The sequence below is a fragment of the Selaginella moellendorffii genome, unplaced genomic scaffold (assembly GCF_000143415.4).
Source record: "Selaginella moellendorffii unplaced genomic scaffold, v1.0 SELMOscaffold_21, whole genome shotgun sequence".
Taxonomy (NCBI): Eukaryota; Viridiplantae; Streptophyta; class Lycopodiopsida; order Selaginellales; family Selaginellaceae; genus Selaginella; species Selaginella moellendorffii.
The window spans coordinates 542,449-559,886 of record NW_003314282.1 but is presented as its reverse complement, the minus strand read 5'-3'; the positions used below and the strand labels follow the sequence as shown (position 1 = coordinate 559,886).

The 17,438-nt window shown below is 42.6% G+C and overlaps 3 protein-coding genes across 3 annotated transcripts; 1 reads left to right on the top strand and 2 right to left on the bottom strand.

The window, feature by feature from the left end:
- Positions 1-153: 153 nt before the first annotated feature.
- On the bottom strand, positions 154-899 carry LOC9641389. The gene is made up of 2 exons (XM_024678078.1): positions 546-899; positions 154-469 (listed from the first exon to the last, which is right to left on the bottom strand). The coding sequence occupies exons 1-2, from the start codon at positions 720-722 to the stop codon at positions 299-301; spliced, it is 348 nt and encodes a 115-aa protein (XP_024533846.1). The 5' UTR covers positions 723-899; the 3' UTR covers positions 154-298.
- A 2,102-nt stretch (positions 900-3,001) lies between these two features.
- Positions 3,002-4,849, top strand: LOC112347328 (pentatricopeptide repeat-containing protein At4g02750-like). Its single transcript, XM_024678034.1, has one exon. It carries the CDS (start codon positions 3,002-3,004, stop codon positions 4,847-4,849), a length of 1,848 nt encoding a protein of 615 aa, XP_024533802.1.
- Positions 4,850-8,585: 3,736 nt separating this feature from the next.
- LOC9641386 lies at positions 8,586-9,448 on the bottom strand. Its single transcript, XM_002973084.2, has 2 exons — positions 9,226-9,448; positions 8,586-9,173 (listed from the first exon to the last, which is right to left on the bottom strand). Exons 1-2 carry the CDS (start codon positions 9,446-9,448, stop codon positions 8,641-8,643), a joined length of 756 nt encoding a protein of 251 aa, XP_002973130.1. The 3' UTR covers positions 8,586-8,640.
- Between the last annotated feature and the right edge of the window lie 7,990 nt (positions 9,449-17,438).

Sequence of the window (17,438 nt, the reverse complement as noted above, 5' to 3'; positions counted from 1 at the left end):
CTACGGTTTGTAGTTCTTAGAAACTAACTTTGAGTCTTACAGTTGGATTTAACCAGTCGCACTTGGAGCGCTTGGAGCGCAGGTAAGTAGCTAGTCTGGCGAGTCTTCGATGGCGCACTAACTTATATTACTGTAGAGGAAGACGAAATGGAATGCGAAGAAAACAGAACATGAATGTATGATACTGTAAGTCGGGCATGGCCGACAGCCAACGAGTGATAGACTGGGTGCTGTCAGAGCAAAGGCAACTTTGTACACAGCGTAAGGTGAGGCAGAGAGGACATCATCCATTTAAAAATCAATCGACTCGGCTTGTGTCACTGTTAGTGCTGCTGCTGGTTTCATCCTTGGAGGACTTGACAACCAGCGCAATGAACGCACCCACTAGAGCGAGAACAACGCCAGTAATGATCAGTGGCTTCTTCAGCTTGTCAGCGGAGGGGGGTTCTTTGGCAGCAGGTTCTTTATCCTGGAAGATCAAGGGGACAGAGGAATCGATCACTTTCCTAACCAAGAACAGGGAAGGAAAACCATCCAGAACTAACCTCCGGCAACGAGGATTCGTAGCTGGGACCTTTCGACGACACTCGCTCGTAAGCTCCCGGATCTCCAGTCTTCCTCTTGGCTATGTCGGAGGCAAGGCTATCACTATCCTCGACTTTGGCTGGCTTCTTGGCAGCGGCAGCATAGGATTGACGCTCCTCACCTCCGGCGGAAGACATAGCTTGCTACACAGAAAAAAAAATCGAAACTCGCCTTGAAGAGGTAAATTTCTCCACGCTCGACGCTCCCTTGATCTTCCTTCTTCGTCTCTCTCGCGCGCGCGCGCTACTTACACTTGATGATGTTCCTCCCAGGTATGGAGAAGAGATAGCGATGAAGAAAACGAAGAGAAGGCAGCTATGGTGGCGCCTGTGCATGCGCGGCACGTGTTGATGCTACGTGGCCACTTGCAAAACGCTTTCCACTAATCCAGTGTCAATGCTAATCCACGTTTGTTTTGTGAGGTGGTCCCGTACAGCGTGCTTCTGTTAGAACCGTACGAGATTGTCACTCAATCTATCACGTTCCAAACCTTGGAGCTGTCCAAACAATTTTAAGACCCACTAGCCTCCACCACCAACGAACTATAATGGCTGGATGGGAATCGCATACTTGCAAGATTTTAACATTATTACCACCACCACCTTTAAGATTACCACCACCACCTTATCACATTTTTCTTACCTTTCTCACCTATCATAGTAGTGGTGGTTGCAACAGAAGTAAGGAACAATGCAAGCAAACAAACGCAACGAAACGAAGGCAAACTTTTCACCCCTGAAACTTTCAACTTTTTTTATTTCGCTCCAGCCAGAGTAACTTTGGGGAGAAGCTCCCATGCCTGGCGATCCAACGGCTGGGATCCACTGGAGCGTGTTTGTTGGGAAGTGGGTCCGTTTGTACACACCACATTGTGGCCAGAGGGCGTGGTTTTGTTGTTCGAGAAGACCTTTCCCTTCTTCTTCTTTTTTTTCTTCTTCTTCCTCCTTGGCGAGAACCAAAAGCGAGAGACAAACAAGAAAAGGAGCGACTGAGAGAGATCGATCTTGGCGAGTCTTGGTTGAGTGGTCCACTCCTTCTACGCATCCATCCATTCCAATCGATCCAAGCTTGAAGCTTACGAGCTTTGATTCTATGTAGATCGCTTTGGAAGCGAACAAGTAGTGGTCTTTGGAACAAACTCTCCCAGATCCTTGAAAAGCGGCGGTATCTCTAAGGTGTGAACTCGATTTCTCAAGCAGGGTGGTGGTCTTGGCGAGCGATCGATCGCTCGATAGGATAGACAGGGATAGGCACACAATGCAGCCAAAAATCTCGATCTGGTTCGTGTTTCCAGCGGCGGTGGCGCTGCTCTTGTGCTCTAGCTCCACTCTGGTGGCCGCTGGGGACGATGGCGGCGGCGATAACGATCAAGCGGCGCCGCCGGACGCCAAGGGGCTGCGAAAGGTGATGGTTTCCAGCAGCCTGGCCATCTCCAAGCTGCGAGTCACAGTGAAGAAATACCAGCGCGACGACCACCTCAGCGATTCCAAGACCCAAGCGCTCCTCTCGGATTGCATGGATCTCACGGAGGACTCCAAGGAGGTGCTGGACGATTCCATGACCATTCTCGTCAAGCTCCACGGCGCCAAGAACAAGAGCGGCAATGAGAGTAGCAGCGGAAGCGGCGGCGGCGCGGAGGAGGAGGAGATGGAGCTACTGCGCACGAATCTCAGCGCGGCGCTCACCGACATCACGACGTGCACGGATGGATTGCACGACGAGATCACCGACGAGTCGGCGCAGACCAAGAAGGCGGTGGTGCGCATCGATCGCCAGGCCGCCAAGGTGTCGGAGCTGCTGTCCAAGGCGCTCAATCTCACCGCCTCGATCGAGGCCAAGAACTGATCCATCCAATCCAATCTCAAATGCATTGGCGAGTGGGAAGATCATCGTTCTTGGATAGGAAACTTAGATGAATACAAAGAAGTTATAGTCTATGTGTGGTGTGAATGGAAAGAATCGAGGATTGTGGCAAAGAATAAAAAACGAGCGATCCACTCCAGTAAGACGATAGTTTTTGGACAAGATCACCAACTCCAACTCAAAGTGTGATTTGAATTTGTAAGGTCAAGTCATGAAAATTTTCTTTCTCTTTCAAGCTCGAGTGTGTGATATGACTGGTTTGTTTACTCTCAGTGTCAGTCCTGGAAGAACCCTAAACCAAGGAATGCCAGGCAAGCCTACGTCTTTAGCTACGTACAGGCCTGCCTGGAAGACTCTCTATCCTCAAGATTTTCTTTCTGGCCTTCTTTGTTTTTTACTTCTTTTCGAGGTGCTGATCTATCAATCCATCCATCGATTGATCGATCGATCTCACATGCTTTGTAGAGTTTTCTTCTCTGCGGGTGTCTTTGCCTGTTTGGATCGATCGAAAGCAACACAACCTTTTCTATTTTAAAAGATTTCACAAAGTCATATGATCAAAACCGACCCAACGTGGAGTAGCGGCATTTGCGAATTCCACCGGCAAATCGCCACCAACCTTTCGGAAAATAATCTCGTGGCGTTGACGGCTCAGATCGCGAGCCATGGCAGGAGAGGCAGAGTTGACCAAGCCAAGCTCGTGTTTGACTCCATGCCGAAACGGAATGTGGTTTCATGGACGGCCATGATAACCGCATATGCCCATAGCGGGCATTTAGATAAGGCAGAAGAGATGTATCACAGGATTCCGGAACGTAATCTCGTGTGTTGGAATGTTATGATCACTGCCTACTCTCAATTCGGTTCATTGGAATCTGCTCAAATGGTGTTTGATAAAATGGACGAGCGAGATATAGTGTCCTGGACGGCAATGGTGACGGCATATGCCCGTTTTGGGCATGTTGACATGGCGAGAACATCGTTTGATTGCGGCATGCCGGAACATAACTCTTATTCTTGGAATGCTCTTCTCCAGACCTATGCGCATCTCGGAATGGTGGTAGAGATGGAATCGCTGTTTGACGAAATGCCGTGGGAAAGTAAAGACCTCATCTCTTGGAACTCTATCCTTCTCGGTTTCTCGCAAGTCGTCGATGCTGCTCGGGCACAAGAGGTCTTTAAGAAAATGCCACTTTGGAACGTAAAGTCGTGGAACATTCTTCTTTCTGCTTATGCCCATGATTTGCATGAATTTCAGAAGACTCGAGCAGTGATGCCAGAATGGGATATTGTAACTTGGAATTCTACTCTATCAACCTACATTTGCCAAGGTAAACTTGAAATTTGTGAGAGTGTGTTTGACTTTATGGTGGAAAAGGACATTGTTTCGTGGGTGACAATGGTAGCAGGATACGCTCAGATTGGGCATTTCGATCAGGTGAAATTTCTTCTAAACAGGATGCCAGTTTGGAACTTGGCTGCCTGGAATTCGATCATTCAGGCTTATGGCGAAGCTGGCGAGATGGAAGAAGCTGAAAAAGCATTTCGATCTCTGCCATTTGCGAACATGATCTCATGGACGGCACTTCTCGCAGGATTAAGAGACAACGACCTTATTGAGCAGGCCAAAGATTTGTTTTACCAGAGAATGCCTAGGCACAATGTGGTCTCCTCGACGGTGGCTCTAACTTTTCTCCCGAGAGAGTCGGCTCGAGAGTTACTCAACTCCATGCCGGAAAAGAATGCTTTCTCGTATGGAGCAGTGCTACAGGGACTTATAGCACAAAATGCTACTCTGGAAGAGATCAAGTGTGCCTTTGATTCCACACGGCCACCTTTCAAGACCATCTTTCTGTGGAACATGTTGCTTGGAGCTTATGCAAATGCTGGAAAGGTTGAAGATGCAAGAGCTATCCTATACTTTCAAATGCCTGACCAAGATATCATCTCTTGGAACACTGTCTTGTCCGGTTTTGGCAGGCTCGGGGATGTTGAATTTGCTCGAGAGATCTTTCAGACAATGCCTGGGAAAGATATTGCCTCCTGGAATGCACTACTCTCAGCCTACTCTTACAATGGATTTTTCCAGCATGCAATAGAGGTATTCTTAACCATGCCCGAGAAGAATTTGGCGTCGTGGAACGCACTTGTGTGTGCTTGCTCCCGAGTTCCAGATTTTGCATCTCTTTGTGCTGAAATCTTCCGGGAGCTATTGATATATGGTTTCGATCCTGATGCTGCAACTTTTACTGGGTTTTTCACTTCGTGCAGTCACTTGGGAACTCTAAATTTTGCCATGAGGAAGTTTGTCTCAAATAGCATTGACTTTCCATCATTTTGCAACAACGAGCATTATCATAGGATTATGGCTGACATGTTATCTCGGGCTGCTATAAAATAACAATTTATAAAACCAGATTTTTCTAACTAATATATCATAAAACAGAAAAATATTCCAGGCGTTTTAGCGACTTCATCCTCACCTGCGTTACTGTATGTGCCGATTCACCTATTGATTCGTAAATCTGCTCGAGCCCCAAGCTGGATCTGGGGCAGAAAATCCAGCAGCCTGTAGGTGAGAATAAATAGACAAACCGTATGAAGATAGGTGGGGACTCGTGCGAGAATAAATAGACAAACCGTATGAAGATAGTGTGTTACCATTGGTCTGGTCAAGTCAAGTTTGTGATGTCAACTTATCGAGCAGATCAAGCACAATTAAGAATTTCCTATTTCTGGAAGTAAACTAGTTTCATAACTTGTTACTATTTTTACTCTGGGAACTTTTTCTATCATTGTGAAGCAGAATTCACCAAGTGTTGGATTGTTCACCCACCAATAGGGAACGTGAGCTGGGTTTTTTAGAACTTTGATGCCCACCGATGAAAGATGAAGATCATCAAGCTAAGCAAGTAGTAAAGGTAATAAAATCAATGTATGTCATAGAAGACAATTGCCATTTGCTGCCTTAACACTCTTGGATCCAGCTCTACATATTTGCATTTGCGGGCATGGAATGGGAATCCGTATCAAGGTCTATCAAACTCTCCTTGAGGAGTGCCCTCTACGCGGCTGTTAAGAAGAGGCAAGGAAAGCTGCTTATTGATAAATATATTAAGTTCGTTTTTTCTTTCATGCAGCTCACAGCGTCCCAGATCAAAGAGGAAATGAAGAAAATACTGGTATGACCATAAGCATCGAACACAACGAAGAAGTAACGATGTTTAAAACTAGAGCAGGAGCCCGACTGTTTGATTGATGCTTTTGGTTTTTTCTACGTGCAGAGCGCACCATGGATTCGGGTGGGTTGGAGAATGCGTATTGAATGCGTGAGTTGCTATTTCTTTAACCTTTTGTTTTACTCTAACCATTATGGATCCAGGAAAACAGCCATCATCAATCTGGACCTCCTCCTGATAAGCCTAGCCAAGAGCAACATGATCCACAAGAGGTCCCCGCTTCTGCTCGCCGGTGAAGAAGATGTCTGGCAGAAGATGTAAAAGAACAAGTTGTCTCCTCAGCATCCTTGCAATGGCTGTACGAGGTGTGCCTCAACTCTTATTTAATGTTTTAAAACTCGTATGCCTTGCGATATGCAGGAAAGATTGCATGAAGGTGGATAAACAACTCTCGCTCAACTCTTTCATAAAACTACCGCTAAGAAGACCGATGCCTGCCGAGCTGGGGAAAATGGTGCATATTCTGCTCCTAAATGCATTACAGGTGACGAGCTTGTACAACCTACTCATCAACTGGATCTACGATAAACATAAAATTCTTCTGGCGGCCATACAACTATAAACCTGGGAAGTACCTGACGAGTTTTTTTTGCCAGGATCTCACACGAGAATGGTAAAAAGGAAAAAGAAGATGTGAGGAGGACGAGGACGGGAGGGTAGAGGTGACACTTTGAAATTGAGAAATGAGGCGAATGAGGACGAGGACGAGGGAAACTAGAAAGAACCCGAGAAAACAAAAAAGCCCGAACAGTGAGGGAATTTTTGGGAAAAAAAAACAAAAAGCTTCGATGAAGTGGATGAAGATGAAATAGAAACCACGCGGTTTTGGTAAGTTGACCATGAGCTTTTTCGATAGCCTCAGCCGGTGGAGAGAAGACAAAGAACCTCTCCAGCCAGTCTTCCTTGAACCTTCTCGAGAGCGCATGGAACCGGTGAAGATTACTTCTTGCACCTTCCTTGCGTTTAGAATCTTGAGAGGAAGAAACGACTCTGCGAAACCAACGCTCAGATCTCTTGGCAGGGCGTCCTTTTGGTCGCAATGCAATCTAGTGGCAGTCTAGTGGTAGTGGAACAACTGGACACAGGAAACAGGAGATGAACAGGGATATATAAAGCAGCCAAACCATTCCAGGGGCCAGCCATGTCGGCCAACTGTATTCTTCACCGGGAGAATTGACCCTCTGGATGATCAGTCGCCACCGCAATCTTTTCGTTTTCTAAAACGTTTGTGACGTGAACTTGCTGGGCCAATGCTGAGAATGAGAAGAAAGCTCGACTTGTTACTCAGTCGGGACTGGACAGTAGCACATTCTTCTTCTTTATCTCATATTTTTCTCGAAACTTATTCATCACAGGCTTGGTTGGTAAAATAACTTGAAGATTTTTTCTCAAGTAAGAAAGACCAAAGGTTTCTCATGGCTTATGTGCAGATTGTAGATCAACCAAACTAGCTACTCATGGAGACAGTGGCCCTTCGCTCGCAGCAAGCGTATGTTTGATTTCTTACTTTAGAATGGAATGGAGTTATTCTTACCTTGCAGCTTCAGCTGCCAAATCCCGCCAGGATCGACCAATTCATTTAAAAACATGTTTTCTCTTGTGGTGGAGAAGTCTGGAGAGTTCTCCTTGCGAATTTACTCTTACAATCTTCTCTTTTCTGTAGAAGCATGGCGTGAATGAGACAGAGTGGCGCGGAAGTGGCGGTCTCGCTCAACAATGTTGCAGTAATTTTGTGACCCATATCCTTCAACAGTGGGCAATCAGGTGTCGAGTAAAGTTCCAAGTCTACTGGACTTCAAGGTTGCCGGAAGAAGCAGTATCTCTTCTTGCTGGCCAACGCGCTGGACGAGGAGCATTTGCAGGAGCGTTTTACGACGAGCGTAACAAGGCATGGAAAAATTCCCAGAGCTGCCGGCACGAGAGAAAAACCACAAAAAGGGGGGGGGGGGGGGGAAACGAAACAAAAGAGCCGACTACATCTCCACTGACCCCGTCTGGATCACATAACTTCTTCCTGTTAGGTTTACTTTCGCTCTCATTGATGGATTCATGGATCGATCGCGGGTGACCTTGTCGGAATCGAGGACCGCGGAAGGCGCATCGCGCTTCGTCGCGTAGTGCCGTGGTGATCCTGGCCTCGACGAAGATCTCCACCTGGCTCGCCAGGTTTCCCTCAGCGCTCACGGCAGCTCTCTCGCAAGAAGCCGAAGGCCAGTCCAGATCACGAGATCCCGTGATCCATACTCCAGGGCATCGGGGAGTCGATGGTTCCGATGATCACCTCGTTCCACTGCGGCCGGTGGTGTTATCAAGATGCCCTGCTTGGGCATATCCTGCGCCCATGGTGTTCCATGCGTTTCGTATAGTGGCCCGGTAAAATATTTCCCGTGCATGTGTGCACGGCATCTCTGTGTGTAACCTTCCACGTCGCGGCTCTTTATAAAGTTTCCAAAACAAAATAGATGCCCTCTCTGGGCATATGCTGAGACCACGACATCATGTTGAGTTCCGGGTATAATCGAAGCAGGTCACTCAATATGCCCAGCCGAGCCCAGCACCGAGTAGGATGCGCTGGCCATTGGCGAGATCCCTCGACGTGCAGGATTCCTTACCCAGCGATTTTCATCATGGAGTAGCTTCCCAGACACTTTCTGCTCATCACATTCTTGCCGCACCAAAGCCACCTCGCGAATCATGGAGGAGAGTCCCTGCTTTTCACCGTACTAAGGATTTGGAGCGGCAGGATGGTGGTATCATCATCATGTAGTTACTTTTAAAACAGAATGAAAGAGAAAAAGCGAAACAATGTGAATCACACACCGGTGACCATGCCGATGCTTGCATGTGCGAGCTTAAAAACTGGCTGCAATTGCGGAACCGAGGTGAGAGCTCACAACGTTTTTTTACATTCATGAGAATTCAAAATATTAAAGTTCAGGCACACACAAGCCAATTACACCAACGGACTAACTTTCCTGAGGCTCTTCAAATTTTCTGGTAGAGTCTTCCCTGTGGCCTCCGCAAACACCCTCAAAGCTTCAATGGCCTTCTCTTGTCGAATAGCAAGCAGCTGGTCCATATCCATTGTTGCTAAAGCATTATAACCATCTAGAATTTCTAGTGGGGACTCCAACAAGTAGAAATGAACCAGCATCGCATAGACAATAGCAGCGGTCGATCCCACAAGTGCAAAGGCTTGAACTTGCCATCCAACTGGTGGAGCAACGATGGCAGCCACAATACAGGCCATGTAAGCCATATACCTCATGAAACCGACCATTATGAACACAACCAAACCGCCGCCGTCGTTCCAATCATCAGGCAAAGGTATTGCTGCTGGAGTGAAAAGTCCACAGTATAATATCACCACCAGCAGAAGCACCACCCACTGATTCGTGATCAATGCGGAAAAAATACCACTGATGCCCCCAACAAGAAAACCGTATGTGATAATTTTCTTTCGACCAAATTGAAAAAGCATAAATCCTGCATGGAGCTCTTGTTATCTCCAGAAAAAAAGAAGGAAAAGAAAGCTGACCTGACAAGATCCAGGCCGCAAAGTAACCTGCTACAGTTAACAGAGGGGATAGCTGAGGGGGCCAACGTATGGTAGCCATATAAAACCCATATGCAGTGAAGCCATGACAGATGAGATTCATCAAGAACTGGCGCCACATAATCCAGTGGCGACTAAGGTTCCAGCTCTTGTAGATATCAGCAAGATCATACTCGCCATTTGGGTTCAACAATCCCTGCTCCATAGGGTAACCTACCAATTCCTCTTTCCTTAAATAGGAAAGCATAGTCCTTAATTTGTAAACCTCCAGGGTAAAGTCCAACTTCAAGTTTGATGGCCTAGTTGAAGCTCTTCCTGCTGGAAGCAAGCTGGCCAACGTGCTAGGAGCATTTGCAAGATTATGGCGAGTGTAACAAGGAGCAAGATATATGTCTAGTTATTAGAGCTATATGTCTAGTTGTTCCTAAAGCTGCCTTTTATCTCCACTGGATCAAGTAAGTTCTTCCCCTCCTTTTTAAGTAGTAGTCATTGTTCACAATAGGGATTAGGTATGTTTTATTAGTACAACTAATGCATCAGTACTATCATGGCAATTATTACCCCCTAGAAATAAAATATAAAAAATAATTGCAAATGAACCATATTTAAAATGATATATTTTGCTAGAACCAAAGTGCAATCAAAATAACTAAGATATGTATGAAGTATTGTACTAATATATATCAAGTACTTTCCTATTTAAAAGATTCTCTTTTCTGGGGCTCTAGCTTTTCCAATTGGTCAGTAGTGTGTATGAATGCTCTACAAGAGGAAATATATATGCATGGATGTCTAATATATATAATTACACTCATGCCCCCTTTAGAGATGTCAATATCCTTATCCACTCATATTATAGTCCTACGGTAGATAACTATGTTATACTATATGTAATATACCTTATCTCTCTCCCCTTTAAGCTAATGGGGAAAGGGGCAATTGTTTGATGAGAGAACCTTTAATAAATATTTATCTTCATTTATTCCCTAATGTTTAAATGACAATATATCTAAATCTCATTATGAGATACAAATCCCTAAGCCGCAAAGTGAAGCCAAAAGGAGTGGCTGAAGCGGAAGCCAAACGAGCGTAACACATTTAGACTAAAAGCTCCGACTTGAAAGTCAAGAGTGGAACTCTTAACGAAAGGCTCAAGGAATGAGTATGAAACAAGCAATAAGTAATGACAAACACATGACATATAAAAGTGTCAAGATGGAATCCAAGATGGATTCGAGAAGGAGTCCAAAATGGAGTCCGAGATGGAGTCCGAGATGAAGTCCAAGATGAACCCAAGATAAAAATTAATATTGGGACTGGGACTGAGACTGGGACCGAAATCGAGATCGAAATCGAAATCGAGACCGAGTCCGAGTTTAAGTTTAAGTCTAAGTTCGAGTCCGAATACTAATACAAGTTGTGGGATGAAAGCCCAAAATGATTGTCCCCAAGAGGGTGCTGCAAGAGGTTCCAAAAATATAGTAAAGAAAGTGTAGGACTTCAATGGAACTAATTTAGCCAAGAAAGGCCAGTGTGACCTAAAAAGGCTATACCTATGTGTTAAGTGATGATATAACCATTGAGAAGTCCAAAGTTAAAGTGAATATGGATAGACAAATGGGGTAGTTTGGTGAAGTGTTCAAAAGTTGGCTTTATCTCCCCTGGGACATCAAATGGTTGATACTCCCAATTTAAGTGTGTGTGGCATTACCTACTTGGATACTTAGCATAACTCATTAGAACCTTGCTCTAGCATAGCTAGGGCACCTAAAGGTGGAAGTTGGGGAGACTACTCACGAGGCTCGCATAGAGCTGCAGTGTTTCAAAATGTTATCCCAGAGTCTTAGACTGAGGAAAAAAAGAGGAGCAATCCTCTTGTATAGTGACTAATGATGTAGTCATGTGGTAAAGAAGTCCTAGAGGTCAATGGAACATAGTGGTTGGGCCTTTAAGCCCTAACTCAGTAGTAGTGTAAGCAACCAGGGTTAAGGGCCGTAGTAGGGCTTTGCTTTTTGGAAGGACAACTGTGGACGGAAAGGGATTTAGTGGGGACTGAAAAAAGGATATTGGGAAAGGTTATTCCCCATATCTGTAAACATCTTAAGGATGCTAAAGAGTGGATCTAAGATGATCACTTATAGATAAATAGCCCAACTTTTGAGAGACAAGACTATAATGCAGGTGGTGTTGGATCACCAGTGCAACAAAGGTGAATAGACATGACTTTAGCGTAATAGGTTGATATGTTAATGGTACCTTTGGGTGTTGGTCATGGGATCAAACATGTAGGTCTACATTGCTAAACTAAGTGTAAAGGTTAAGTGGCATAAGTGTTATTTTCGGGGCTAGCAAATCCCCAAGCCCAGAATAGGAGTCTTATTCTAAAGGTCTCACTCACATAGGACTCATAATAAGTTATGAGTGAAACTCCTCCAAGTGGTCAGAAGTGTGGTTAAGTGACTAAAGTAGACCTTTGGGTGTTGGTCATGGGATCAAACATGTAAGCTGTCGAATTTGGTATACATTGTTGAACTAAGTGTAAAGGTTAAATGGCATAGGTGCTATTTTCAGGGATAGCAAGTCCCCAAGCCCAGAATAGGAGTCCTATTCTAAAAGTCTCACTCACATAGGACTCAGAATAGGTTGTGAGTGAGATTCCTCCAAGTGGTCAAAAGTGTGGTTAAGTGACTAAAGTAGAATGGAAACTTTAGTCGCTTACACTCATCCCATGATCACATGCACTACATTTAAGTCAAGAATAAGCTAAATAGTAAGGGCTCAAGCTAAGATGGGGAAGGGAAAGGAAGAAAGGAAGTTTCTTTTTTTTTCATGATAATGTATTTCAATGGTTTTCCAATATAAAAGATATTAAGAGTGGTCACAGGGAGTGAATAAATGCCGGTTCTTCCCCCTCCAAAAGAAGTTGCTTGAATGTCTGTGGAGCAAAGCCAAGCATATTAGTGACGGCATAAAGATTTCAAACAGAACAATGTCATTGCAAGAGCGATGTTGATTGAGCAAGTGCGTTTAGAGGATATTTTAAAGGTGAAAAATTCTCAAATAACAGCTGTGACATAGAACACTCTCCAACAGTTCTACTGTAAGAAATCTTGGGCTATATTTATGAGCATCTTCCATCAGATGGTGAACTACCACCAAAGTCCACATAAGAAGGCTCATAATTATATAGATCAGATGACAACTCTTGGGGATAAGCTGTAGAATATGAGATCAACATTTTCCAATGTGACTAGAGCTTTTATAATACTCAGACTAAATAAGAAGTACCATAAGCCAAGATGGAGCTCTAGAAAAATTGTCTTTGTCCAAGATTAGATCAAGTGATCGCTAACATCCACCACTATGCTAGGTTGAACAAGACAAGGATGCTAGAGAGAAGGATAAGGAAACGTGGCAATGGCACCTCAGGAGATTGGAAGAAATTCTTTCAAGTGACAGAAATTTTTGAGTGAGCACAACTCAGTAGAACAAGTGCGACAGAAGTATAAGAGTGTTTGTTGTAGCAAATGCTGTGGTTTCAGGCACTATGCAATAGATTGTCCCAATCAAAAGGGTCTCAAACAAAAGGGGCCAATTGCAAATTTAGCAACACATGAGGAAAAGGATGATCTTAATAGTACTCATTTTTTCAAGGACTCATCTTTTGTATTTGCAGATTATATTCAAAATGGGAAATGTTAGAGTATGAGTTGGCTGATAGAGTGCAATGCATCACATGACTTCAAATAAGAGGTTCTTCAAACAAATAAGCTATAGTAAATTTGATATGGCAATTAGCATAGCAAGTGGTGAGGCTTTACAAATAATTGCATATGGCATAATTTATTTTTCATATCTTCAACTTGAGGTTTCTAATGTTCTATATGTGCTGAAGCTAGTGAGACACCTTTTGTCTGTCTCAAAACTCACAAAGCAAGGAGTGTACACATTCTTTCATCACACTACAATAGACTTCATTCTTCATCAAACATGAATTGTTTAGACAATAACCTTGAATAGCCTTTATTTCCTTTCACTAGACAATCCAAGTGTGTATTTTATCTTCTTTTCTAAAAACTCATCTTTACAGTTATGGCATCCTTGGCAAGGCTATACAAGCTTTCGACCGAATGAAGGAAATCCCTAAGCTAGCATTTGGAGTGCTAGATTTAAAGAACACAAGTTTGGACACATATGAGGTATGTCTTCAAGCTAAGATGAAAAGAAACCACTTCCAAAGAAAGCATCTACTCAAGGTAAAAATATTTTAGACTTAGTTCATGTTGACATTTGGAGAGTGTCACTAGTAAAGTCACTCAATAGTGCTTATTATTTCCTACTAATTATGGACAATTTAAGTCATTACACAATTGTTTATTTCTTAAGATAGAAATCTGTGGCACCTTGTAAGTTCCTAGAATGGATTCAAGTGTCAGAAATAAATGTGGGATGACAATCCACACACTTAGAGTTGATAGAGGATAGAACTTCTCTCATGAGAATTTTAAACAATCCTTGCATCATGTGGTACCTTCCTCCAAATCTCTACACCATATAAACATAGTTAAAATGGGTTGTGGAGTAAAAAATGTTAACATTCCTTAATGTAGCCAAATTGATGCTCAAAACATCCAATGTCATCTGGGGCTAAGATTGCAACACGTCATCCTATTCTAATTGGGGATGCTAATTCAATCATGTTCTAATGTTCTTTTGGGTTGAGGTTGTGAATATTATGGTTCATGTGCAAAATACAATGGTTTCAAACTTGTTCAAATTTCATATAGTGCTTTCTCCAGTACTGCTTTTGTAGGAACAATATTTACTTGTGTTTGGGTGTGTAGGATATGCATACATTTCAATTGAGGAAAGATGAAATAAATGGGAAGATTATTCAATGAGATGTATGATGTTTGGCTTATCGGGTTTGGATTTTTAGTCAGAAGAAGGTGTTGGTTACTATTTTCTTTCTAGAAGATGTACCAATGTACTCTACCTTGTCAATCAGTAATAAGAAAGACACTAGATATTTTATACATTTGGTTCTAATCAGTGCACATGGAAATAACAATGATGAGGAAGTGGTATCAACTCCAAAAGACTTCTTTAGTGGAACCACACCACCTCTTGAACCACCACTTGAGGACCCACTACTACCTCAAAAAGTTTTTGCTCCATCTATGGATGATAATGGCTCTAAACTCTTAAAATGAGGTACTTTACTTCAGAATTCTAATGTGTTGGATATTGTTCATGCAAATCTAGAGAGTAGTGGTTTATCAAAGTGAGAGAATGGTGAATCTTTGGATGTTTTAAACACTAGTTCACTACCAAGACATTCTTTTAAACCTTGGAAACCTACATTCTACATTATTATGCACAAGCCACACAAGTCATTCACAAGCCAACAAACTTAGATGCAGCTCTTTTTGGATTGCAATGTTTTCATTTGTGAGAAGCAATAGAAGACAAATATCATGCTTAATTGGAAAATGGTTCCTAGACAGTCATTTCACCACAGGAGGTTCCTTGCAAAGCTTCAATCATACAGTGTAAATGGGTTTCACAAGATAAAATACAAGGAGACAGGTGAGATTGATCAGTACAAAGCAAGGTTAGTCACAAAAGTATACACATAGCAAGCCAGAATCAATTATAGTGAGATTTCTTCACCTGTAGTTAAGATGGTTTTTATTCGTTTTGTTCTTGCAATCGCTAATCATTTAGATCTTGAGGTTGAGCAGATGGACATCAAAAATGCATTTCTCAATGGCGAGTTAAAGGAATTGGTGTATATACAACAACTTCCAAGTTTTGAGATCCAAGGGAATTTGTAAACTCCAACGATCCATTTATAGATTAAAATAGTCACCAAGGATCTAGTATAATACTTTGCACAAGTTTTTTCTAACTCTTAGTTTCTCTCATGTAGAAGCATATTGGAATTTATATTATTATTTTCGTGATGGCTTGCTTATTCTCATGTGTGTTTATATTGATGATCTCATCATGGTTTAAAGAACAACTCTCCAAACAACTTCAAATGATAAATTGTCATGAATGTAACTTCGGGTATCGAAAAATACTTGTCAGCTAGTCCTTACGGACACTCCTTCCTTATTGCCATGATGGCAGAAGGTTGGTACAATTGGATCCCTTTGGTAGCCCTTTTTGTGCTAGTAGAGTTAATTGGGCATTTCGAGTGTATTTAGACTGGACGAGCATAAGGACGGAATTCCTATGTACTATTAGCTAAAAGTTCCCATTTTGTTATGTATTACACTAGTTAGTGACAAAAACCCTCGTGTATTGAGATTAGTCCTTTAATATCGTTGGATGATAGTTTACCATGTCTACCAAACACCCTCACTATCATGCCCTTTATGTTAGTCTTATTTCGGTCCCAAATGCTATTTATGGAAAGTGTTTAGCTTCACTCATTTGGCATAATTACGGAATGTAAAGATTGTTCTGAACACAATAGTGTTCGTCTCGTGTCTAAATTCACAATCTAGGGACATTCCATATTTAGTAAGTTTCGAGCTTATCCCAGAGACTAACTCTTGGTATTAAAGGAGGCTTGGGGTGAAAGCCCAAAGCATGTATTCCTCAAGGCGGGGGGGTGTTATAGGGGGTTCCAAATATATAGTAAGGATAGTGGTTAGAATGCATGTACAACCATTTGAGACATTAGTTTGGCTCCTGCTAGGTTGTGTCGCTCCTTGTTTTGTGTCCAGCTTAGGTCTAAGCCCAAGCTCCATACTGCTTTAATCAATAGGGTACCTTCATCTTTGCGTTAGGTCACCGATATGCCAAAATTGTGCTAGACACCATCTGACACCATTTTACATGCAGGTGCTAGATATGGGGAGTTGGTGTTTGTGGGATTGTACCGGACCTTCGTTTCGTAGCATAATGGGCTTAGAGTTCAGCTTTAAATTCAAGTGCACTACACAGATCTTGGTAAAATTTCCTTTTTTTTGGGCTTATAAATTGTGTGTGATAGGAAAAATCCAACTCCAACACTCCAATTTAACAAACTCTCCAAAGCAGATCAACCACATTCCAAGGGGGAGAAGAAGGAGATGGCTAAGCTATATCAAAACATGGTTGGAGCATTGATGTATTTAACCACATCAAACAGACTAGACATAGCTGCAGCTGTTTCTAGAGCATGCCAATTCATGCAAAATCCCAGAAAGAGACATTGGTATGTAGTGGAGTGGATTTTTAGTTATGTATGGTAAACTTCATCACTTTATCTCAAATACAAAGGGATGGCAGGAGGAGAAATTGGATCAAGTGCACTTATACCATATGGAATGGTAGATGCTGATCTTTGGCAATCTGGATGATAGGAGATCAACAACTAGGTACATGTTCAAATTCTCTAATACAGTTGTATCATGGTGTAGCCAGAAATAAAGGATGGTGGCATTGTCTATTTGTGAAGCAGAGTATAATGTTGTTATGGAAGCTTTCTGGATTTGATATCTGCTCCATGATAAGTTTTGAGATGCAAGTACCTCTGAATATCTATAATGACAACACAACATCCATTGTGAACGTAGTGCATCATAGGAGAAACAAACACTTTGAGATGTTTCATTACTTTATCAAGGAGCGGATCAAGAGAGAAAAAGTTAGGTTGAGATACATCCCTACAATGAAGATGATTGCAGATCTATTCACAAAGACTATGATTGAAGTTTGACAGTTTAAATGACTATGACAACAACTCAGACTGGTCTCCTAAGGGGAGCAGCAATCTGATTAAAAGACATTAGATCAAGGGGGAGTGTTGGAACCAAGAAGAGATCATGCAATCAAAGGAACTAGGATGTGTATATAAATCAAGAAGTGTTGTACCAAAATATATCAAGTACTTCTCCTTTATACCTATTTCATCGTACTTATGAAGCAGCTTCTACCAAGGAGATCTTGGACACAAAATAGAGCAGCTCCACAATTGCCTGACAATAGTGGTTAACAGGGGGAGCAGCTACGTTGTCTCCTTGTCTCACCTGCATTGACTTGCATTGACTCCGTCGCCTCTTTCACCGCTCGACATCAATCCATGTCAAAAATCAATTGATGAATCCATAGTTCACAAAGAAGTGCTAAACTTAATTTAAGAGATTGCAAAAAAGTGTGGAACAGCTCACAGCTTTTCTATTCACGAGCTCAAACACACA